The sequence below is a fragment of the Ailuropoda melanoleuca genome, chromosome 6 (assembly GCF_002007445.2).
Source record: "Ailuropoda melanoleuca isolate Jingjing chromosome 6, ASM200744v2, whole genome shotgun sequence".
Lineage (NCBI taxonomy): Eukaryota > Metazoa > Chordata > Mammalia > Carnivora > Ursidae > Ailuropoda > Ailuropoda melanoleuca.
The window spans coordinates 65,023,617-65,050,344 of NC_048223.1; the positions used below are offsets into that span (position 1 = coordinate 65,023,617).

The window sequence follows — 26,728 nt, forward strand, 5'->3', positions numbered from 1 at the left end:
AGAAAGCCTGCTCAAGCTTCCTTTGAGTGTGAGGATAGCCCCCAGCTTGCCCACTTCCAAGGCACAAAATTCCGCTCCTGTTTCAGCTATGCTCTGAGGCTTTTCCCTACCTTTCCCAAATAAGCAGTTGGTAAGATGCTTGTACCCAAGCTTCTCAAGCAACCCAAACATCCTCAAGATTTGCTACAATCAAATTGCCACGGAGCAGACTTCAGGAATTACTGTCATTAGCATGTCTGGCTGGTGGGCCCCGATGCAGCCTGCGTACATGTCATACGTTAGGATGTCTTACTTTAAAAAAAAATTAAAAGCAGGCAGCAAATTATAGTAAAAAAAAAGAAGAAGAAAGAGGAAAAGGGGGAAAATAAAAAGAAGAAAGAGGAAAAGGGGAAAATAAAAGGGGGAAAATAAAAGGGGGAAAATAAAAAGTATGAATAGCAGTTGTTTGGGGGGGGTGGATTGTAGACTAGGTAATTTTTTCATTTTTCATTTTCGTTTTTCATTTTTTTCATTTCTATACTTCTCTGTCTCTGTTTTCCAAGTTTTCTTGAAACAGCAATGGATCACTTTTATAATACAAACATTTAATTAAAAACTCCCAAGATTTCCATAATTTGAGATTAGCATTTGAAATCAAATTTCAAAGCATGCAGTGGTCACTAAATTTTATCTCCTTAATGAAAGTGAACCCTCCAGTCACATGGTTGTTCTTTGGGGGCAAATGGCACACGGAAGCCAGCAGGGACCCCCCAGAGCCACTGTGGCAGGGTCCTCACTGACAGACCCTGCAAGGGCAGCAGGCAGCATGGAACTGTAACAAAACCCAGTAGAGCCACACTCCCTGTGAACTTTAAAAATACATTGTTCCACAGCAATTAAAAAGATCAACCAAAGATGCAAAACTGGTTTGTATTCTGAACGAATTACCGTGTTCCCAAGTAAGGTAGAAAGGCCATCTTGTATCCTGAACTACGAACAACTGTTCTGAAAGCTGGAAACCTAAAATCTTCTTTTCTTCTTAATAGCATTTAAAATATACTAAATGTTTCCTTGTTTCAAGTACTAAAAAAAACCAAAAAAAAAAACCAAAATTAAATCTTGTCCTAAGGCTTGAAGTCAACATGACTCTAAATCCCAGCCCTGTGATTTGCTACAGTCACAGAGGGTGAGAGACACCGGGGTAAGTGGGTGTCACCTCTGCAATGTTCCTGAAGCTGGGGTCTTGTCAGGCCTCTGCAGTCACCTGACGTAGCAGGTGGCCGAAAGTAAGTACCCAGCACTGATTAGCATGGAGGCCTACATTAGGCGAGACAAGCTTATGCCCTCAAAGTCACCATGAAGGCACACCACCGCCACCCTTCTCTCTCCTCGCCCAGGAACAGAGGAGGGGTTCAACTTCACATCTTCTTCACCAGCTTTGTTCCATTTCTAGCATCTCTGTTCCATGCGGGGCCTGCACCTACTTTTTACTGCATGTCCTCGCTCCCATTCGTCTCCTCCCATCCCTGCTCCACTGCAACAAGGCTGGACTTAGATCTATCCAACCATGTGTGTCAATTAACAATTAAACCAGGGGCCAAGGAGCTTCAGGGCATCTCCCGTGGGGTGGGGTGGGATGGCTGCTGCTGGGGTGTCACTGCTCCCCTCCACCACAGCCACGCACACAGCGTCCCTCCCTCACTGTCCACAGATTCACTGGCCTTCCCAGACCAGGAGACCAGGCTCCATGAGGCCAGGAATCTAACATCATCTTTCTTAGCAGTTTGTGCAGACAGCAGGCACCTGAACTGAATGAATACAGGCTCTGTGCCATACGAATGTGCTAACTGTGGCATGGGCGCAACAGAAAGCCAAAGGGGCTGGGTCACACAGGACATGTGAGCACATACTAATTAATTCATCAATTAAAGAGAACAGGTCAAGGAAGGTGGTGAGATATTTGAGGCTCAGATAATATGCATGCTCATTTTCCTGGAAAACGGGCAGGACAAAGTCCCATAGAAATTAGATGGAAACTTTCATTATTAACAGAAGTAGCTACAATTTTTGGACAGCTTGCTAGATGTGAGTCACTGGGACTTGGTGGTAAGGTCAACATTGTGCCTTTCCTCCTTTAACTTATTAGAAAATTTATAGGGAAGAAACACGTGGTTTAATTATTTGCTAATTGCCGTTCGTGTAGCAAGTGTTAGGGGAGCAGTACTGATCGTTATGTAAATACTTGACAGCACACACCACTGCCTGCCTGGAGAAACGGATCCGTGCGGATCAGGGCAGGAGAGCACGGCGCATAGCACAGCATGGTTTTCCAACTGCAGGTCGTGCACCGTTACTAGACTGTGAAATGAGTCCGTTGTGACCTACATTTTGCTAAAAATGAAAACGAATTCAATAGAAAATCAGTGCAAAGCACAAGACACACTGTTTTAGGAAACTTGTCCCTGTCACATGTACAGTTACAAACACATCGGTGTCCTGGGTTGCCATGTTAACTTCTCCCTTGTCCACACTAGAACAATTCTGAGAGGAGGATGAAAGACCTCAGCTATGCATGGAGTGTGAGGAGGGGCAGGATGCAAGAGTAATCCTCTCAACAAAGCTACAAATGAGGTATTCAGGTCTGTTTCACAAAAGAGCTCAAATTGCTTGCCTGATGTCATATGGGTTATTCAGATGGAAGGAAGACCTAAACCCAAGGAAGGGTTTTCCCATGCTATGTATGCTAAGATACTGTCATTTGTAAATGGATGCTAATGAATGAAACTCTGAATCCAATTCTGAATCCAACTTTAGACAAGGGTGTCTGCTTCTGCGAGCTGGCGTTATCTCAGATAAAAGAAGACACCCCAAATTCCAGAAATAACAGAGAAGACCACACTCGCTGGGCCAGCTAGAGGACAGAGGAAGGGCGTCTGGTATGTGGCAGGTGACCCTGTTCATGATGCGAGTGTTAGCTGAATTATGGCACTGATGCCCCATTAATCCATTCCACTTTTTCCTGCTGTACTTCCTAACAATGGCTAAGTACCCAACCTGCTCATGGCCACTGTCTCCTCCTTTCCCACAGTTTTCTACGCCAAGTGCACAGAGGGCCTTCCACAGCTGCTGACTTGAACTTCACTTAATAAATAAGCTAGTTCTGCCTGCCTTTTAATACTAGTTATCCTTCTCCAGAGAAGTAAGAAAAGTCAGAAAAATCCTTCCTGGTTGGGAGAAAACATTCAAGGTCAAGATTTCTTGACACTAAGAGACTATTCCAAGTTCTAAGTGTTCTTACTGTCATGTAAGAAAATGTGAATACCAAATAAGAGACTAACAATGACCATGTTTGAACAAAAATTTTCAAATAAGGGGTTTGCAGGCAGTGACCACCAGTTAAAAAAAAAAAAACAGCCCGTAACAACACTAAAGTTATGCTGACTAGACTAATCCTAGTCTACAGTGAGGGCCTCTTGGCATCTGAGCTGCAAATGATATATCCAATAAGGGGATTTTATCTAGAATATATAAGGAACTCTTATGATTCAATAATAAAATGATCTGCAATAGATTTTTTAAAAAAGATATAAAAATGCCAAGTATCACCTAAAAGATTCTCAAAATCATTTAGCCATCAGGGAAATACAAAACCACAATGAGATATCACTTCACATTTACCAAGATGGCTTTGATCAATATGGTACAACCACTTTGAAAAACAGTCTAGGGGCATCTGGGTGGCTCGGTCAGTTGAGCGTCTGACTCATGGTTTCAGCTCGGGTCATGGTCTCAGGGTTTTGAGATTGAGACCTACAGTGACTCAGCATGGAGTCTGCTTCTCTCCCTCTCCTCTGCCCCTCCCCTCCCAGCTCACACAATATCACTCTTTAAATAAATAAATAAATAAATAAAGTCTTTAAAGAAAGAAAAACAAGATAAACAGTCTAGCAATCTCCCCCAAAAGGTAAACATGGAGTTACCATGTAATCCAGCAAATGCACTCCTAGATATGTGTCTAAGAAAAATGAAAACATATATCCACATGAAAAATTGTACAGGAGGGGGACCTGCATGGCTCAATTGGTTTCGGCTACGGTCATGACCTCAGGATCGTGAGATCAAGCCCCATAGTTGGCTCTGCAATCAGTGAGGAGTCTGCTCGAGATTCTCTCCTTCTCTGTCCCTCTCCCCTCCCCCTGCCCCACCTCAGGCTCACTCAAGCGCACTCTCTAAAATAAATAAAATCTTTTAAAAAAATTGTACACGAGGGGCGCCTGGGTGGCACAGCGGTTAAGCGTCTGCCTTCGGCTCAGGGCGTGATCCCGGCGTTATGGGATCGAGCCCCACATCAGGCTCCTCTGCTATGAGCCTGCTTCTTCCTCTCCCACTCTCCCTGCTTGTGTTCCCTCTCTCGCTGGCTGTCTCTATCTCTGTCAAATAAATAAATAAATAAATAATCTTAAAAAAAAAAAAAAAATTGTACACGAATATTTACAATAACCAAAAGGTTGAAACAACTCAAATGTCCACCAAATGATGAATGGATACACAAAATATGATATGCCCATGCAGTGAAATGTTATTCAGTTGGGGAAAAAGAGTCAAGTACTGATACACGCTACAACATGGATAAAAACCTCATACCAAGTGAAAGAAGCCATTCGCAAAAGAGGACAGACTATATGATCCCATTTTTATGAAGTATCCAGAATGGGCAAGTGCAGACAGGAAAGCAGAGTGGTGGCTGCTTTAGGGGAATGGGAAACGCAGAGTGACAGCTGAAGGGTACAGGGTTTCTTTTTGAAGGGATAAAAATGCTCTAAAATTGATTGTGGTTAAGGTGACACAACTCTGAATAGGCTAAGAACCAATAAATTGCACATTTTAAATGGAAGATTTTTATGGTATGTGAATTTATCTCAATAAAGCTGCTACCACCACCACCAGAAAAAAACAGTGACCTAGGGTATCAAGCAGAGGAACCAGAGAGTGTCCAGGCCCGGAACACTGACTACACTGTACCACCTTCCAAAACACAAATGACTACCTTCCAGTTACCTGGCCAAATCTACACGTGAACTCTTCCAACAAAGCAGTGGTAGACCATAGGACACATGCGGTAACTGCCTTCAAGTAGCTTACGGTTTAAAAAATAGGCTTATTGTCAGAGAGATGAGCAAAGGCATGTACTCCATACAAATCATTAGAATGCACAATGTAGTACATGCCTTTGCTCTTGATAATGACCTAGAGTAAAGAGTATCTCCTGCAGTGCAGACTGTGACCTAGGGTGTATCACGTGGAGGATAATCACAAGCGAGGGTCAGCTCACATTCATGGAAGCACAGAAGAGATTTATTTCTACTGGAGGAAAAAAAAAACATTCCCCCAAAGGACTAAAATTATTTATAGCTAAACAAAAAACAGAATAAGATTCCCAACATTTAATTATCCTGGACATACCCACAACAAAGGGGGGGGGAGTTTCATGATGATGTTAAATTTTTCCATCTTAATTAAAATGGGAACTTGAGATCCCAGATCTGAGGTTTATTTCCGGGATAGGGCTTTGCGGTGCATATAGTCCATTGTGGAACTCCATTTCTTTATTATTGAAGTCTGAAATAACTCTGAAAAGTGCACTGAGTCATTGACTTGGTGAGAATATATGCCTTAGACATCAGATAAAAGGGTTTCAGTTACTAAAGTCCCCAAAGAGTCGTAAGACGGTGCAGCAATCCATTCTTCCTCCCCCATGGACTCTAAGTTCAGATGGTCCTCTCTCGGACGCCAGGCCGCTACCTCCATCTTGTGGCCACATCTAAACCCTGAGGGTCACAGCCCCAGTCCCAAAGTCTCCTGAGGAGCTCCTGAACAAATGCAAGAGAGGAGCTGTTTCAATTCCGGACAGCCACCACCATGAAGGCCACGCCCAAGTGAAGTTCTCACAACACCCACCCCTGTGAGAACTTCACTTGGTCACTTGGTTAGCTCTTGATTAGCAAGTACCAGTGACACGTACTGGGTGTGTCAGGGACTTAAGCAAGAGCCTTCAAAGCGTTACCTTGAACGGAACTGGTTATTGCCTATCTTAGGAATTAAACAGGTGAACTTCGGAATAAAAGGTTTTTAAACTGTGTGTGGTAGGCGTTTTCTAAATTTAGATATTGCATCTGAATTCCGAAGACAAATGGTTAAGTCTAGATTACTCTGGATGTGTATAAAATAACCAACCTTTGAAAACAGAACTTTTTTTTCTTTTACCTGGACGGGATAGAGAAATGTTTTAGGACAATTATTCACAGTCTTAGAAAATTCAGTGACATTCCTCCCTTTGATATAGGGAGATTCAAGAATAACACGGAAAACAGAAGTCAGATTAAAGCCAACCGTGACTTCCTCTCAAAACTGACATTCCTGTCACCATTTCAGGGATCATAACAAAACTACAGCAGCCCTGGGGGTGATTTCAGAACCAGTCAGCATGAACTGAGACGCACAGAAAGACCCTAAAGTTGGGATAAATCGGACAACTTTGCATGAACGGCTTAGCCAAACCATCGAATTGGCAATCAGGCTTGAAATTACAAAGAGCGAGAAGGCCTTCATCAATACACTGAATTTTACATGGAAACTAGATCGCAGTACACTACGGTCAGCTTCTTATAATTTATCTAAGGGAAAGTAAAATCTCAGGACACTAGCTTGGGGGAACAGCATCGGGGAGCACCTAGGCTAGGGATAGCAAGTACTTCTGTCTGACATACTGACTTGGGTGGGCTGATGGTGGCTGCTCGTAGCTCTGTGTGTCTATTGTCGAAGAGCATACAGACCGGTCTGGACTCCTCAGGCAAGGCCCGGGCTCAAATACCAACATCTGCCAAGGGCAATGGACAAAGGGACTGTACACTAATTTTCCACGTTTTGTACTTCCTTAAGGTTGCCGTTCCTGATTTTAGTTTGTCCTTCTTTGTTTACAAATGGAAAACTTGGGCCCAGAGAAGTGAATGAAGTCAATGCAAGGCCATACAACTAGCTAGTGGCTGAACCAGGATAAACAACCAAGTCTATGACTCCATATCTGTAACAACAAATCGAGCTGGGAAAAGATAGGGCTCAAATAATATTGCTAATAATTGCTAATAATATTGCTAATAATTCAAAGAAGAAAAACACGAACTGTTTGTTCTGAAGAACCCCTGAAAGAAAAGTTTTAGATCCACAGCAACACCGTCTCAGGAACCTTCACAGAAACTATCCTGTGGTTAAAAACACACTGTTTTCCCCTCGGTAAAAGGAACCTAACATTTCCTGCCTATAAATCAGTACATCACAACATCTCTCCAGAAACTTTATTAATTGCAGTTAAAGAAAGAGAAAGTGTGTGAGAGAGAGAGAGCAAGCGAGCGAGCGCAAGCAGGTGCTAAGCAGCTCTGCCAATGCTGACTTCAGAAATGAAGTCTCCACTGTGGGAAGAAACAGCTGAAAAATATTTTTCACTTACATTCCTCAGGGTATCTGAAGGCCTGAAAGAACACGTTGATAAGGAGAAGAAAGTATACGGAGAGAACTATAGATTCTTACCTGTTCTAATGTAAGCTGCTTAGAAATGGTATCATTCTCCAGTTTTTTAATTTTCTTCATCAGTTTGTTGACCTGGAATTCCTGCTCCTGTTCGAGATGCTGTTCCAGTTCAGCTTTCTCATGCTGCAACTGGAAAACGGGAAAAACACAGACGTGAAAATCAAGACACTCAAAAGCCAGAGAAACACGGGCTCCAAAAGCTGGGTACCCTGAGTAAGAGGTATCATCACAGAAGTTACGAGCCTCGTCTGCCGATACCCAGGTGTACATCCATGAGGAACCTGCACCCGGGGTCCTCTAACTTACAACCAAAGTTACAGCGCACACACCGAGGCACCTGGCCTGAGCCAAGAGGCTAAAAATGACAAGGCAGAGACACTTGACCATCAGACCATGCAAAGCCCAGATTCCTGTTTTTAAAACATGTAAGTGATTGCCTCTGCAGGGAGGAATTGGGAGGCTAAGGAATGAAGGAAGGAAGGAAACTTGCTTTTCAATACATACATATACACACACACACACACACACACACACACCCTTAGGTACTTTCCAAATTTTATACCATGATAAAAATTAAAAATAGAAATTTTACAGTCAGTTTTTATTAAATGAATTAGTTTAATCAGATTTATATGTGTGTAAAGATGTCACAGTCACACAGCATTCTTAGTAAATTATTCTGAAAGCTATTTCTCAATATACTAACAAGCATCCTTTGGCAAAAATCAGTACAATTAATTATCTTTCTACAGTGAGAACATACATCACACCTCCTACATCATCTTTCCTAAAAACCAAGGGGGGGGGCCTTATTTATCCAATTAAATGATAAAGTTATGGTGTCATTGAAAAGTTTTTAAAAAATGTACTCCAACCATCAAAACCAAATGGGAATAAAGGAAATCCATCAGACATATGACTGCTGGGGTTCTCATTAAGAACTATGCATCATTTCTAACCTTCTCAACTGGGAGGTTGTGTTGATCCACAGCAGGGATTGGACAGAACAATGGCAACAGGGTCCAATATTTTCAAAATCAAGGGCAGAGTAAGTAAAAGCCATTAAAAACAATGAAACACACACAGTTTTAAAAGTATGGATCTAAAAGGACACTGCTCCCTAATTTTACCCTCAAAACCATTTCTTCGGGCAGCACTGTGTACCAGGTTCTCAGATGGATTAGGCAGGCATGGTCACCCCATTTTATACGTGACAAAAGACGTGACCAAGATAATTCAGCTGGAAGGTGGCAGAGTCTGGGACCCACATCCTGCTCCGAACCCCAAGCCAGCGTTCTCTCACTGGATCCTGAACAAACCTAAGAGGAATCGACTTCAGACTCCTCTAGTGTCCAGTGCACTCTTGGCATTTAAAAAGTCACACGATCAAACACAGAAACCAGTAAGCCACACGTGCTCGCCTGGAGGACGCGATGTCTCTGTGTAAGCCCCGCAGATGGCGGGATGAGCCGGCCTGAGCCACCGCCACACAGCTGCACCGAACCCTCTCCACACTGGACACAACTGCCACTGCTCTGTAAGCAAGCGTGTCCTTGGTTTAAAAAAAAAAAAAAAAAAAGTTTAAAATCTGACATAGTCTTTTAACACTGGAAATGTTGACTAAACAGATGCCGGTTTTCCTCCGACTGCGTTTGATGTGCAACTCCAAGAAAAGATGGTCAACCTTGCAGGGACCCGGAAAAAAAGCAGATGCGAGGAGGTGCTTACAGTGACAAGTCTATTTTTAGCTCGCTCTTTAAAACTCAGGTTCTGCAAGATCAAGCAGTAATTAAAATAAATACGAGAAATGGCCAGAGAACAAGAAGAGCTCCTGGCACTTTCGACACAAAAGACCCCGATGGGACAAATATAACTCATGAGGAAAAAACAGCAAAGCGTGCGCATCTCCACCTAACATTTTTATTCAATAAACATTACCTGTGTGTCTTCTATGTGTAGGTCCTGCCTTAGACATAGGTGACATCCCTAGTGGAGATATTACCCTTGCCCTAAAACAGTTCATGGATACTAAGCTTAAATGATATCTATTGGTCTTAGAAAAATGAACTTCAGTCTTAAAACCTTTAAACCCTTTGCAAAGTCTTTTTTTATATTAGCTGTTTTCCTCCAATATGTTTTCAATTGCTGCCATGTTGATTTGAAAGAACACCCCCACCTTTTTTTTTTTTTTAAGCATTATTCTTCTGCCCTGAGGTAAATTAAAACAATAAAGGATGCAATCTAACGTTGAAAAATGTCTGGCCCCCAAAGCCACATTTGTCACAGGATGTTAATCTGAGAAAAGGTAAGGCTGTCATTGGCTTACAGGAAAATATTCCTATTTAGACAGATGGTCTATATTGTCAATATCTGATTAGGTATCTCCTTTAAGAATACATATTAAACTAGTAACAAAAGCCATAAAAGCTCTCAATTTTAGGAGGCTTTTTCCTCTCAAGAGCTATACCCTAAGGAGAATTTGATGGTAAAGCTGTTGTTACCATAACTCAAGTAAGGTCCCTGGGTTACACTAACCCATTTGGAAAAGATCAAGGCATCCTGAGATCTGTTTGCCGAAGATTCACAATGTTCATCATCCCCAAAAGACAGAGCTGGAACAAACAGCTTTGCTGCCTGCTTTGTTCTGCCGTCTCTCAGGTGACGGGCAATTTCGGAGCAGAGCATGGAGTTTCTGAACAGAACACTAAAGCAGAAAACAGCGTTCTTCCTTGCAACAAAGAAACCAACCAATACAAAGAGAAACAGAGAGAAATACAGACCCTCCCCACCCCCCGCTTCAAATCATGAGAGAATTAAGGTGAGCAAGAGGGCGGTGGCGGAGCAAGGAAGGGATCTTGAGGAACTGACAACCACAGAGCTTACCCGAGGAAAATTCAGAAACTGTTTTAAACAGATACCACGTAAATTCAAGCCATTCAGCCCTAATGGGGCTTGAACCGACATCCTGAATCCACCCGCCTGTGTTAAAGCCATAGCTCATGACACCACAAACAAAAACCCTAAAGGGAGCCTGGCTTAGGCTGACACAAGAGCAGCTATCAGAAATAAACTCCAGGGGCGCCTGGGTGGCTCAGACAGTTAAGTGTCTGCCTTTGGCTTAGGTCATGATCCCGGGGTCCTGGGATTGAGCCCCGCATCGGGCTCCTTGGAGGGAGCCTGCTTCTCCCTCAGTTTGCCGCTCCTCTGCTTGTGCTCTCTCTCTGTCTCTCTCTGACAAATAAATAAAATCTTAAAAAAAAAAAAAAAGAAAGAAACAAACTCCAGTTTCAGTAGCATCTTCAAAGTGGGCACAAAATTCAAGGCAGGATTTTAAACTTCTAATCAAAGGTCTTAACACTTTATGAACAATTTTATTTTTTTAAAAGATTTTATTTGACAGAGAGAGAGAGCACAAGCAGGCAGAGGAGCAGAGGGAGAGGGAGAAGCAGGATCCCCGCTGAGCAGGGAGCCTGACGCAGGGCTCAATCCCAGGAATCTGGGATCCTGACCTGAGCCAAAGACCGATGCTTAACCAACTGACCCACCCAGGCACCACTATATGAGCAATTTTAAATCTTCCAAGAAGGTCTGTGATCCTGAACTACAACAAAAAAAACCCATTCAAACCAAAAAGTAAATAGTCAAGCAAATTCTATTAATGTGTTTGAAATAAACTCACGTGTTCGCCTTAAATATATCTAAAGGAAAATGCTTAGGTAGATTAAAATTTTTTAATCAGAATTTTCTATAAATACACTTTACAAAGTCAATCACAAAGATTATGAAACATAGAGCTTTATAACTCCTACCTGTGCTATATATTATTAACATTAACCAAAAAGCCCCTGTAGAATGAAAATTATGTTATATAACAGATGATCCACTGGCAGCACATTTTTGATGAAATCAGGGTTATATGAATAAAGGTTTGCTCCTTAGGATTCAGCATCAAAAAAAAAAAAAAATCAACGCAACTGAGAAAACCATAAGCAAAGATACACACTGTAAACCTATAAAATTCTAAGTACTAAAGCTTGAGTATTTTGTTACTGTATCCACTCATTATATACTGAGCCCAAAAGCAAACTTCCAGCCCATGACAAAATACAAGTATAACATTATTTTGATCTAAAACAGCCTAGGCTTAAGCATCATTCAATCACTTGTAACTGCCATCTTTTTTATAATTTACAAAGGCTTTCTGGAGCCACTTCCGTGAACCAGGCCTCTTACATAAGAGATTCAAGAACTCGTCACTGAATCACTCTCTCTAGCAGGTGGAGACACTGAAAAAACGTTCACCTGCGAGAACCACCACAGGTGCGCACGTAGGCTGGCTGGTGAGCCAGGCCTCCCACCCAGCGTGCGGCAGGTTTGCCAAATTCCAGCCTGGGCGACGTGTGTGTGCAAGTCTGGGTTTGTTGTCGATCCAGCCAATGCCAAGTGAGGCAAGCCTTTCAGCCACCAGCCAGGACCCAGCTTTTCATGCAACTTCTGAATAAGCCCAAGATGTACCCACCTCAGTTCTCACTAGTCCACGCTAATATTTCTCTCTGTGTATTTACCACTCAGTCCTGCAACCGACAGCCTTGGTTTACTGACAACCACCAAGCACTAGAACCATCTGCACCTGGACCAAGCAGAGACCCTCCCATAGGACGGTAACCACATTAAGTCGTTGGGTTGTCAAAAAGAATTATCACGTTATTCATATAAGCTTTGCAAAAAAAGTTCAAAACTATCTCACAACATTGAGTCTTTTATGAACCAACTTTTCAACTGCTCTACTGAGCAGCCTGAGCAGAAAGTCAGCCTCCCACTTCAAATCCATTATATCACCACTAAATGCCTCTTGGGCCCACACTTATTCCCACCTCCAAACCCCTTCTGTTACTGGTACCAGTATTCTCAATCAACACCTCACACCTCATCAGTTACCAATTGGCAGCAAGTCAGCCTCCATAGCAGCTGTCAAACCACCCTCTTCTTCCTGTGCTCATGGCCCCCATCTAGTTCAAGCCTTTCATTCTTCTTCACTGGGCCACTGCCAAAGCCTCCTAACGGATCTCCCCAGATCCAGTGTAGGTCATCCCGGCAGACAAAGCCTAATACTTCAATACTTCACTCAAAACCCTTCGCTGGCTCCCTACTGCCTGCAAGGTGTAATGTGCCAATGCGTGACATTCAAGTCCTTCCATGATCCAATCCCTCTGCAAGTTTCCCATGCTATCCTCATGCTATTTCACACTCTGCTCGAGTGATGGCCTAAGGTTTGCAAACCTAATTGCCTTCAGGGTCCAGACATCTAGCAAAGAAGGGATGGGCCTCAGCACAGGGAGTGGTTGTAACTGTGGTTAAAGGCAAAGTTCAACACTCTTTTCCTAAAACACAAATTTAAAAAACTGAAACCCATCATTCTGGGCAAACACTTCTGGGGACCACTCTGGTCCAGGGGCTTACAGACTGCAAGCTCTGCTAGTCACGTGGGACCACCATAACACAAGCAGCTGCGTACCTGGGCCCCCACAACCCTGATCACGCTACACCCTCTGGTCCCCTGCCTCAATCCCTCCCTCCAGCCTACTGAAAGTGGGGGACAGCTCAGAAAACATTTTCCACAGAGCCTTCCCACATGCCCTCCTCCCCTTCTTCAAGCTGTGAGGAGCACACTGTACTTCCTGTGCATTGTAAGGTCTCGTTCATGGTGTGTTTCCTATTCTGTTAGTTACTTCCCAAAACAGCGAACACTCCAAGGCTCTAGTTACCATGCACCAAGCATTTTACCGCCATAATGGCAGATACTATCATCTGCATTTTACAACGGATAAAACCACAGCTTAGAGAGATCAATTACCTGCCCAAAGTCACACAGCTGATGAGGGGTCGATCTAGGGTTAAAACCAAGTTCTCTCTGCCTTCACGGCCTTTGTCCTTTCCCCGGATCTGTGCAAATGCCCTTGAGCACTGCTTTACATCCTCGATCACCCTTCTAGGACTGCAAGCTCCACAAACAGCAGTGACCAGCACATACTGAATCCCACTCCAGACCATGCAGAAAACACCTTGTCTGTGCAAATACTGACTGGAGAGATGATAAAAGTCTCACTTCCTTTAGCCCGTTTCCCCTCCATGAAGCCTCAGGATTAACAAAACAACCAGGTAAGTATCAAGGATGCCATTATCACACACATGGTATGCTCAGGTGACCAGCACCAAAATCAAGAAACAGAACATTGCCGGGGCGCCTGGGTGGCTCAGTCGTTAAGCATCTGCCTTCGGCTCAGGTCGTGGTCCCAGGGACGTGGGATCCAGCCCCACATCAGGCTCCCTACTCCTCTGGGAGCCTGCTTCTTCCTCTCCCACTCTCCCTGCTTATGTTCCCTCTCTCGCTGGCTGTCTCTCTGTCAAATAAATAAATAAAATCTTTAAAAAAAAAAAAAAAAAGAAAAAAGAAACAGAACATTGCCAGCTCCCTTCCAGATCACTGCCCTCCGTCCCTCAGAGGTCATCACCCTCCTAATTCTTATGGTAAGAATGCCTTGCGTTTTCTTTAAAAAAAATTTTATTGCCTAGGTATTTCTAAACATTAGTTTTGCTCAGTTTTGCATTCTTCTTTTGTCTAGCTTCTGCTAAATAAACTTGTGATTTCATTCGCCCACGTTACTGAGTCTAACAGCATTTTTATTGCCTTATAATATCCTGTTGATGAGCACATCACAATTTATCCACTCTATGGACAGTGGGTATTTGGGTCATTTCTGGTTTTCTCCTCTGATGAACAATGCCACAAAGAACATTCTCCTATACGTCTGGTGCACACGTGCACACCCTCGGAACATACCCAGGAGTGAAAGCGCGGAGTCACAGACTGTGGATATTTCCTGTATCATTAGGTAATGCCAAATCGTTCTAAAAGCAGTGGCAACCATGTCCATCTTCTGACAGCATACAGAAGACTTCTCTAGTAATATCTTGTGGCTTATTCTGCCTTTCTTGATTACTAATGTGTACTTGTTCATTTGTTTACTGCTCATTTGGCTACCTGCTTATGTGAACAGTCTGTTCAAGTCTTTACCCATTTTTCTTTGGGACTCTCCATGTTTCTTACTAATTTGTAGTTTTGTGTTGATTATATAATGTTGCAAATATCTCTTCCCACCCGTGGCTTGTCCTTGCATTCTCTTTACATGCTTGCCGATGATATATTTTTGTTCTTCTCTAAGCATTAATTAATGACAACATTCCCAAATGTCTCTGTTGGGAGAATCTCTGTCTTGTGGCCTATCTGTAATCTCCGTGGGGGGTGACTAAGACATCTCAACTGAACTTCTGAACTTCTCACTCCAAGTCTACTCAACTTACTACCTTTCTCATCTTTATAAGATGGTAACTGTTCTTCCAGTCATTGAAGCCAAAAATCTCAAAGTCTTTCTTGAACCTATCTTTTGCTCACGCCCACTTCTAATCCATCCTTAAATCTTTTTTTAAGGTTTTATTTATTTATTTGTCAGAGAGAGAGAGCATGCGTGTGCACAAGCAGGGGGAGCAGCAGGCAGAGGGAGAAGCAGACTCTCTGCTAAGCAGGGAGCCTGATGCAGGGCTCAATCCCAGGACCCTGGGATCATGACCTGAGCCAAAGGCAGACGCCTAACTGACTGAGCCACCCAGGCATCCCTCCATCCTTGAATCCTAATAAAATATTCCTCCAAAATGCACCCAGAATCCAATGGTCACCATCTTCACTACTACTTCCTAGAACGACCCACCCCATCTCTTGGTGTGGATTACGGAAGAGCCTGCTAACAGACCACCTAGCTCCCCCATTGGCCTCCACTCCATAATCTCTTGACACAGCAATCAAAGCCAGATCATTTCACTACTTTGTTCAAGCCCCTTTCCTGCCCTCCATGGCTCCCATCTCAGAGTAAAAGCCAAGCTCCTGACTGTGGCTCAAAGGCTCTATGTGATCTGCAAGCTGGCCACCAAACCCCCAGACCAATTACCTCCCCAATCTCGTCTCTTACTCCTCTCCCTCCAACACTCCATTCCAACCACACTGGCTTCTCTGCTGGGCCCCCCACATAGCAAGCATGATCCCACCGCAGGCCTTGGCACTCTCCTGTCCTCTCTGGCTTCAGTGCTTTTCCCTCAGAAATCCACTTCTAGGCAGGGCTTCCCGCCCCCAATAAATACAATACAGTACTGTAAATGTATTTTCTCAGTAAGCATCTTCTTTTCTCTAGCTTACTTTATTGTAATATGGTATATAATATGAATGTGTTAATTGACTGTTTATGTGACTGGTCACATAAAAGCCTCCAGTCAACAGCAGGCTATTAGTGGTTAAGTTTCAGAGGATCTAGAAGTGATACATAGATTCTGATTGGGGGATGGGGTGGGGGATGGGGAGGAGAAGTTGGCACCCCAGTCCGTGTTGTTCATGGATCACCGGCGTTTCATCCTTGAACGTCTGGTACAACCCACAGTGAAACTGTTTGAGCCTGCAATTCTTTCACTAGGAAGGGCTGTTTCTCAGATTCAATTTCTCCAATGATTAGAAAGCTCATGTCTTCTAGTTCCTCCTCATCCAGTTGTAGACAGTTATGTTTTCCTAAGAATTTATCCATTTCATCTAAAATTCCAAATGGATTGCCATATACAATTATTCATGAGTTATTCACTCTCCTTTTGAATGTCTGCAAGAAAAGTTGTGATGTGTTTCCTGTTCTCTAACAAAGATTTCAAGCTTGTTTTTTTTATTTCTTTGAATGCAGTAAGCATGGTTGCTTTGGCATCTATGTCTGATAAGTCCAATATCTAAAGTATCTGTGAAGTCCATTTCTGTTCTTTTGTTTCTACTCGTTTACATCCATGAAATCTCCTATCCCCATGTGCCTGGTTCTCCTTGTGTGCTGGGCTATGTATTTGTACTTGTATTTTAGGCGAAACTTGTGGCCTAGGAGGATGGTATGTTCTTCCAGAAAATTCCTTCTTCTGCCAGGCACCAGAAGCCTGGGTCTACCTTCATCCAAAACAAAAGCCTCTCGATCTCTTCATGATCAAATGCTGCAGAACTGGTTTGTTTTTATCCTGAGGATGTAGCTCTTCGTGATTCCAGCTTCAAGTGAGGGTCCTTTTTCACGGTCCCCATCTTTGGCAGCCCGGAGCTCGGACTTCTGTAACCTCAGCTCCACACAGTTACCAAAGCACAGCTCAGGTTCTCAGCTATTCCACAATGAACAGCAAATGCTCTCAGGACAAAAGCAGCCTTGGGAGCTGCAGTCTCCTCAACTCCCACCTTCCCCAGGGCACAGGCCTGCAGGCCCTCCCCATCTTGTTAGTTCTTCATGCTTTTTTAAAAAAATGTAAGAGCATTCTGTCTAGCTTTTATTTATCCTCGGTGAGGTTTGTCTGGATTACCTCATCTGTCATTCTCTAACGGGGAAGGCACGTGTAACTTTTGCAAAGGAATAGCTAGGTCTTTCCAAAAAATTATTTTTTAAATATTACTTTCTTGTCAGCATCCTCGACACCGAGGATAAGCCCTCACTTTGAAGTACATGGCTCTGGTACAACATCGGACTTCCCATCCACCCAGAATCCCTAACGGGCTGTGTGTGAGTTTCCTGTACCACCCCAGAGCATCATGGTGCTTCAAGCATTAATGCCTTTAGAGAAATCTGGTTAGGAGGAAAATTTTTAAAAGATGCTCCACAGATTATGCTAAGTGAAATAAGTCAAGCAGAGAAAGACAATTAGCATATGGTTTCACTCATTCATGGAACATAAGAAATAGCAGGGAGATCCGTAGGAGAAGGAAGGGAAGAATGAAGGGGGGGTAAACAGAAGGGGGAATGAAGAATGAGAGACTATGGACTCTGGGAAACAAACTGAGGCCTTCAGAGGGGAGGGGCATGGGGGACTGGGATAGGCTGGTGATGGGTAGTAAGGAGGGCACGTATTGCATGGTGCACTGGATGTTATATGCAAACAATGAATCATGGAACATTACATCAAAAACTAAGAATGTACTGTATGGTGACTAACATAACATAATAAAAAAATATTATTTAAAAAAAAAAAGATGCCCCACAAATAAGATAAAGAAATCCTTTCGGCCCCAGAGTTGGCCTACTGCACTGAAAATCCATTTTGTAAAAACTAGCACTTCCTTCTTCTGAGGACTAGAGACTGTTCAGCCCAAAGAAATAACTCATTCTAACTTGAGATGTTACTGTGAATTAAAGAAAAGGCCACACTTTATGAATAAAGATGAAAAAAGGAAAGTAAAGGTAGTTAACAGCGGGATATAGCTCTGTATTTTAAGGTAATTACTGATTGGGTGGACTGTAAACAGTTTTGAAATGGAAAGAGAACCTACCCAAGAAATGGAAAACATGGCAACATTTGTAACTGCAAAGTTTGAAAATCACTCCAAGTTTTTCCAGGGATGGATAAAGGCTGTCTACAGTGGAGCCAACAGTCCTTTACTAGCATTCATCTTCTCAACTAGAAATAACAATGCTTACTCCTACCCTGGTGAATAAAGCAAGCTCTACTCCAGCTTCATCTAATTATTTTTAGTGTAATTTTCCATCTACTTTTATTTTCCCTGTACCTGGGTTTTCCCACATTTTTCAGGAAGTCAGCACGGGAAGCTTGAAAGCCTTTATTCTTGCCCCTACATTTTTGGGAGTCCATACTGGTACATCCAATCTAGCCCTAATGTCAACACACATACGCACACTTGCAAAGAAACACCAGGATTTTTTAAACAACTGCATCAAGCTTATTGTGTTTTCTAATCATAATGCAAATTGTATTGGACAGAGATTTTTGGCAGGCTACTAACCAGGAAAATTCTGGCTCATAATTTGGCCTCTGGAGGCTGCATCATTTAAAATGCATTAAAAACATCCCGGGAGCCTTCTGCAGATGTATCAGAAACACAATGTATAAGCCCCCTGCTCCATGAAAAGAAACAAAGAACAAAGCTGAAGTTCAGACAATTTGTAGTAACAACAGACACACACAAACAACCCTGTGACCCAACTGCTTCGTAAGCTATAGGTAATAGCATATTTTTCAGACCAGCATTAATAGCCCTGAAAAAAGCCAAGAGGGCCCAACAGCTCTGGCCACCTTAATGAAGAACATATTTCATATTTCAAGGTCTCTTCTCCTCTGCCATGGGGAGGGCAGAAACAGTTTTAATCTGAATGGATGCAATGGCATCCTAGCCTAGGTGCCTTTAAAATTAACTAGAGAGTTTCATACATATTTATTGCCCTGACATGTGATTTTGCTGCCTTGCACAAACAAAACCACTGCACTGCTCTCCTAGTGACCTGGCAAACTTGGGGTCAAAGGCAGCCTCAGGTTCTGGTGCACAGGCCCACACTCTGTGCTCACTTCTTGTGCCTGTGGGCACGCCCGCCACCCAGACACACAGCCCTCCTGGGGCTGGGAGCATCCACTCCAGAAAGCCACATCCACGAAGATGGTGCTGAAAGGACAAACTACTTCTCCAGGACAGAGGGAAGGAGGAGGAGAAGGGGAACGAAATGGTGCGCCTTTGTCTACGTGAATAGGCAGATTCAGGGACTCGCTCAAATTCTACCTCTCGGTTTGATTCCGTGCAAACAGAGGTGGAAGAGGAACGCTGCTGCACGATGTCCCCCTGCACCGCGTGCCTGTACGTTGTTTGGCAGTGGCAGCTTCCACAGCGGCCTCTGCCCTCACCTTCCTTCCTCTCCTCTCTGTCCATCACCTCTCCATGGACACGAGGAAACATCAACTATGTGCACTCCAGAAGGCATTCTAACCCCAGGGACCAAGTCCGTAACAATAAAGCCATGCCGATAAACAAGACATCCAGAAGACTTTTATTCTTAAGCAACTGAATCAAGAATATGCCCTCCCATAAGGACACAATCATTTCTATTACAGCTATAGTGGCATTATTTTCCGAGGACCAGATCCAATTTCAAATGTGAATCAAAAGTACAAAACTATTAACCTATTTGTTATTTTAAGGTCTAAGATTTAAAAGTTGGATTAGATAGAAAAGATTCAGAGATATATGTAATACCCAGTACCCTTCTTATGTCGGTCCTGTTCCAGGGTTTTAAAAAAAGAAGAAGTATTCATTAACTCTTGGCAGCAGTACTGGCTGAGAGAAGATTGCAGACCAAGAACAGGACTTCCCAAAGAGCAGGAAGTAAACCTGATGCATCAGGCTTACATAAAAGCCAAGTGAAAAAAATCCACGGCTGCTAAAACCCAGCAATGTCAGGCCTTCCAATTGGCATTGGTGACTGGCAGTTAACAGAGGAGTTAGGCATTATTTAAAAGAAAAAAAAAGTTTTAAGACTGAGGACCAGTGGAATAAATCATATCAAGACTGACAAAACAGTTAAACTAGTCATTATAGCATTCTGAAAATACTAGTTCTTAATGATCTGAGCATTCCAGAATCTTCTATCACCTGCAGATGTGCCCAAGTCTGCACTGGGCATCAATGTACTGAGCTCCGTGACAAACAGACACAACTATGATAGAACTCCATGCTCTCAAAGCCAGTGACACAGAAGGTTTCAAAAGGTGAGGACAAAACAGGCATAAGAATTTTTAAATTTCCTTTTCAGGAAACAAGACATTTTCTAATTACAAAAGTAATGCATGTTGCTCTTACAAAAGGAGATGGAAAGGGATATAAGAAAATTAACATAACCCATAAGCTCGGCACCCACGTGTAACTACAGCTAACGTTTTGGAAAATAGTCTTTTAGACATATTTCCTAACATACATGTTATATATCAGAAACTAATGAAGAGGTTGCTTACAAAACATTTATTGTAAATTTTAATTATAATTTACAGTTAAATACAACTTGTCTTTAAGGCATTCCAGAGCTGAATTTAGTTCTGATGCAGGCTTGTGCTGGACTTACAAAAGTACTAGAGGTTCTTTTTAGGGAGGTTCTCAATCAGATAATCAATCCCATGGCTCAAAAGGATGCAGATTTTTCAGACAAGTTTTCATAAAATGAAAGTATAATTTTCTGGCTACCTAGTGGATATATACAAAAGCAGGAGAGAAAGCATGCTTTTTGTGTGTTGTTTGTTTCAGTGATATTAACATATTTGAAAATATTTGAGCTACCTTCCCAACCTTGATCTTCTAGGACAAAAGGATCTCCACTCATCCACGCTTAAATAAACTTCTGTTTTTAAAGGTATTAAATACCAGTTCTACCATGGCAGATGGGAAAGGAAGTATCTCCTCCACAGCAATCATCTCAATTTGTCCTCAGACCCAAAGAATTCCTTTGAAATGCACATAAAAGCATTGTCCAATCACTATCAGAGACAACAGTCAAAGCATAGTGACAAAACCAAAATTGTTCTACAAACAGCCTCTCAGTGGCCTTTGGGTGAAAAACGCTAACCAAACACTTTCCTGGTGAATAGGTCGATTCACCCATTTGTCGATCAGGGACACCTGCATGCGGTTTCTCTTGCAGGCTTTTCAAAAAAAGGTCTATCTAGAAGCGTCATCCTAGAGAGCCATATTAAAGTAATTACACGATTAGAAAAGTCTATTGGTACCAATTACTCTAAAAGCCTCCAGATGGAGATCAGCTCTTCCACACTGGGTGGCAGAAAATGTGAGCCTTCCACAAAGGACTGGCTGAAGTCCCTGAGGCAAGCCTGGGGGGTGGGCACCACAGGGTGGTGGCCTTCTTCCCCGCAGCTGTCTCAGCTCTCTCCAACCGGCCAAAACCAGAGGAGGGCTTTGGGGGTATTCACCACAAAATGGAATGCTGTGATACCTGATGTCTCAAGTGAGAGATCACCTACCACATCACAGAACAGACATAGCTCTAGAACTTGCCAGAAACCTCAACCTCTAACTCCCTGACATCCACCTCCCTTCAAGAGCCTAAGAACCGGGAGACAGGAATGACGAGTCACTGTTTAATGGGTACGGAGTTTGGTTTTCAAGAAGTTCTGGGGATGGATAGTGGTGATGGCTGCACAACAGAGTACTTAATGCTACACTCAAAAATGGCTGAAATGGTAAATTTTATGTTATGTATATTTTGCTACAATGTACGCGTGCGTGTGTGTGTGCGCGTGTGTGTATACAAAAAAATATATATATAGCCTAAGAACCACGCTGGGATTCATAAGAGATTGTCTCAGAGACATGCTGATCATTCATTCGTCCAGATTCTGCAAGTGAGACCCCAAACAAGCTACAGTCTCACCAGGAGTTTCCCCAACAACACTATCATACCTTCATATGATATCCTTTGTTTTGACAGAGGGCAAACTTAAGACTTGGCCACATGGAGACTATTGCTACATGTTATATAGCAAAAACAATGTGCAAAAACAAATTGCAAAAACAATTTATTGCATTGTTCAGTTCGTACCTTCTTCAATCTCTTGAGAAAGATCCATCACGCCCCTCAGTTTTTAATATATGAAAAAATGTTTTCTCCTGACCAAGTAAAACTAATAACTTTTTTTTTAGATATAAGAATTATGAAAAAAACTCACTACATTTCTCCAGGTTATAGCTTTATTTATAAAATTTTCAGAACTTAAAGTTCAAACCTTCTTATGCCAAGTGTATTATTATAACGAGCTTCCTTTTCTGCTGCACATGGCTCTTAAGTTCTCACTCTTATTTAGTGTCTTATTTTAAGGACATCAGTGTATTTGGGGAAAGGTGGGTTATGGTAACAAACTGCACACCACAGAACCACTCACAATGAAGATGAGTCTTCAGAGAGAAAAGGAGCATGACCTAGCTAGGTTCTGGCAGCTTTATAAATAATTTGGTGAAAGACTCTAAATACTAACAACCATTTAAGTTGAAAACAAAAAAATGTTCTTGCAGGGTTAAAAATCAGGGCACCTGATTACACACTAAACTCAGAAGAACAAACCATAATTGTGTCCCTATAGTTCTAGAAGCAATGTGCAGAATGAATGGTCTGATGTTGTTGAGGGAGAGGGCCAAAGGTCAGACTAGCGTCCTCCTCTCCTTTTCTTCCTTTACATCAGAATGCACATGAGTCCATAAAGAGTTTCCACACACAAATTCTGTATAAATCTCTGCTGGACAATAATGCCTGGCTATCTCTCTTCTTCACATTTTAACAGCCACCATCTACATCAGATTCTATGCAAGAGAGTAACAGTATCTTTATTCGGTAATTAGGGAGAAAAATGAGAATGACAGAAAGATTGGGCCCCAGTTGTCTGGACCACTGTACGGTCTTAACACTAGAGTTTCTACCCCAGAGCTTCCGGCCTTCTCTTACATGACTGTCTATGTTGGAAGGTAAGAAAAGGATTTAGGAAGTTTTATTAAAAGCCTCAAGTATCTTTTTATTATAACCTCCCTAAAATGTATTCTTCAACCAAATCAATGAATGGCCTGGTTAGCGACGCCCCTGAACAGAGGAAGACAGGAGGGAATGCATCTACCTCTCTCAGTCACCTGACGAAGTGGAATTACTTGTCCTCCTGGCATAATTCTACACCTGTCCATGAGCTTGGACAAGCTGTGGTATAAAATGACAACTTAATATCCCACTTATTCTTAAGTTCATATTAAGTGACCCACAAAATATTTGCCCTAAAACAAATTTTACTTTTGTAATTGACTAGTAAGCTTTGAGGGGGAAAAAAGGAGCCTCTGAATTAGAAAAAAATCAAACCTTCCTATATGTTTTGTGTCTTCTATAAACTATTAGTGAACAATGTTAAGTTATAACAGCTGTCTGATATTTGTTCAGTAACATCTTACTCACCCATCTGAACACACCTGATTGCATGTAATTGTAACGACAGAGCATAGATACCTTATATTTTACCCCTCAATTGACATTTCACTTTATGTCCTCATATTTTAGGGCAAAAGACCCACTTCTGCTGCAAAAGTGTTTGTCTTCATTATAGATTCAACGTAAAAGGAAGAAGAAGTCCCACATTTAGTGTTAATCCTCGTACTTCCAAAACACTACATACAGCAATTACTCCTGTGCTAAGGTTTCAGGCTCATGAGCAACTTGGTGAAGTGCTCGCAGTACAAAATACCTTCCCTTACCTAAGCAGGTGAGTCACAGAGCCAGAGTCTTGAGTATTACATTGCTGCCATCTTTGCCTGGTATTTTTAATCTCCAAAGAACTCTAGCTACAACCTCATCAGCAAATGGTCCAAGCAAAGTGCTCTATCAAAGTCATTTCTTCCTAGAGAGGAAAACAGGCAGGGAAGATGTAAGGCAAGAAAAGATAAATTTACCTGCATCAATTTTCTGGAGAGCTCATTAGTGAGAAACTCTTCTTCCTTCTCATAATTTACAGCAAGGGTTTCTTTCTCCTTCTGCAAAGCCTGGATTTTCTTGAATAAAGTGTTACTGATGAATTCTTCCTCTTGCTCAGCCCTGGCTTGCTGTTTAAAAAAAAGAAAGAAAAGAAATTAAAAGAGAGCAACAAAAAGAAATATGTTACAGAAACAGGAAATTTACTAATTAAAATATAGTTCTTATTTGCAGAGAGGGCACCCATTTTAATGAGATTTCTATTTTTAACTGTGAACCAATGCACCCCAAGACGCATAAACCAGAGTCTGAGCAGCAACCCTAAAAGCAAATCTGGCTTTTCCCCCAAAGGGCCACCCCTGCTTCTTGAAGTGATTTTTCAAAGACGTTAATAAAGACTGTTTTACAGTTTTTAGAATCAATCCCAAGTCAGTCACTAGACTAGAGAGAGCTCCTCAGATGGCAGGCAGGTCCAATTCTGGGGTATGTGTGTCAATTTGTGAGAAGTCTCTGCAAATCACTACATCTCAAAGGTGTATCGTTAAAATATCTAGGCAACAAGTTTTACTGAAGCAGAAAAGTTCAACTTGCTTAACTGTAAAATCATGTCAGCTCTTTAGAATGTTACTGAAAGGGTTCGGATATGCAATTTTAAAAGTAATGCAGATGTACACAGACATGCTCAATGAATACTAATTGTAGGGAAATATAACAAGTGCCTAGAAAGTATTACTGAGGTAGCAGGAATCCAACCAATGAAAAGTCAGGGTGGATCAAAGGAGTTTTGTTTTTTACTTTATTAATTTCCCACTGGTAATTTTTTGGAGGTGAGGGCAAGGACAGGCATAACTGAATTTTAAAAACAGAAGAAAAGAGGGTCAGGATGATTCAATGGAGATGAAAATATTCCTCTGTAGTACCCCTCTCCCCTGCTATATTTTAACAGAATACACAGAAAAACCTAACCATCCTTGAAGGAAATTAATCTTTTCAGAAGAAGGAAACTTGTTTCAAGTGAACTCAACTCTAATCAAAGCACTTTTTAAACCACATCACTTTGATGCATTAATCCCCAATAATGCATTCCTGTTTTATCAGCCAAGCTGAGGCAGAAAGAGCTCCATCAATTCCAAGCCTCCAGCACCTGTCACTTACAACAATAGGAAAGCCAGAGGGCAGGAGACAAAAGGGCACCAGCACTAAATAATGACCACCTTTTATGGTAAACCCTCTGACAACCACCCCCAAGTCTGGTGGTTTAGATTTCTGTACATATTCGCTCATTTCCCCAGCGCCCACGCCCTAACAGCCACCGTTTCTGGGGAGCCTGTCCGCTGTGCTCTCCATCTCTGTGGCCGAAAGGCAGTACACCATTCCTCGAACTGCTTGTCAAGCAATTCTACAAAAGAGAGCCACACGGATTACTTCAACTGAAAAACAGAGCTACACAGAAAGCGGAAAAGGTCTAGCACTCGAGTTCTTGAAGAAACCACTCGGGATCGGTCAGAATTGAGCACCTAAGAACACGCATCTCAGCTAATAATTGTTTCTTTTCATCCAAGAGCACCCGGGGGGAGGTCCGTAGGTTCCAGGTGGCTCCCTCATACCTGGTATTTTGTTAGCCCTTCCTAGTGTGGAGCTCCCCACCGAGGTCCAGAAAATCTGCTGAGGCCTGGTGCTTCCCTTCCCCCCTTGAAATGAATCCCCACTCCTCTTTAATAAAAACTCACATTCGTGAAATGAATCCCCACTCCTCTTTAATAAAAACTCACATTCGTCCAGGTGTCAATACTAGTGCAACGGCAGGAATCCAAAGTATTTATGGAGGCACACTTGACACATATACCCAAGCTTGCAATCTGTTCCAGCTACTTGTTTTTCTGGTTTTGACTGACAACGTCCTACATGATTTGATTTCTGATTATTCTAAAAGTTACAGAACAGAAAGGCAGAGAGGAACTATAATGCTTTTGCCAGGGATTCTGCACTTAATTATTCAAAAGGGTGTATGCCATAAATTATTTTCGTTATCAAGTCAGACTCAAGTTCTTACGTGTTGCCACACGCTCGGTATTTTAGACAACTGGTGTATTTAATCACAAGAAGAGAGCCAGGCTCAGGCTCGGCAGACCGTCCTCCCCTTGTGCACTGGGGCCTGCAAGTAAGGAGCTGGAAATAAGGGATAAGCCCTAAGTGTGTGTTCCCTGAGCCTCCACCCCTGCCTCCCCCTTCATCTAACCATTAAGTCACAGGGACAACAGATTTCAGTGTAATATAAAACAGAACTCTGCGATAAAAAGTAGATTTGTGTTTGCCAGGGGCTGGGGGAGGGGGGTGCGTGGGAGATGGAGAATGACTGCTAATGAGTGCAGGATTTCTTTTTGGGGGGATGAAAATGTTCTGAAATTAGTGCTAACGGTTTACACAACCTTGTGAATATACTAAAAATCAATGAGGTGTACACTCTAAAAGGGTGGATTTTATCGTATGTGAATTATATCTCGATTAAGAAAAAGCACTCTGATAATTAGCAGGGTCTGCATTTCACGGAGCACCTGGTTTCCTTTGCAATTCTTCCCAGAGAAAGCAGCAAAATTTTAAAAGGATGGGGGCGGGGAGGTGTTGAAGAGCCCTGGATCTGCTCTAAAGTGCCTTCCCAAGTAAGTGACACATCGGCGGGTCGTGAGAGGCTGAGGCTTTAGCTAACAACATTATTCACCGTTTCAGAATAGCCACTTAATTCTAGCAAAGCCCATTAATGGAAAATGCCGCTCTCAGGACCCCTGAATAACACTGGGATTGCTCTGTGGAGGCTTGTCAAAGCC

General features: G+C 42.5%; 1 protein-coding gene across 1 annotated transcript in view; it reads right to left on the reverse strand.

Annotated features, from left to right (window-relative positions):
- CCDC6 (coiled-coil domain containing 6) overlaps nt 1-26,728 on the reverse strand; it is a 109,097-nt gene that overhangs the window by 31,935 nt on the left and 50,434 nt on the right. The window contains 2 exon segments of the mRNA XM_002915097.4: nt 7,564-7,692; nt 23,885-24,034. Of these exon segments, the coding sequence (XP_002915143.1) occupies nt 7,564-7,692; nt 23,885-24,034 (279 nt within the window).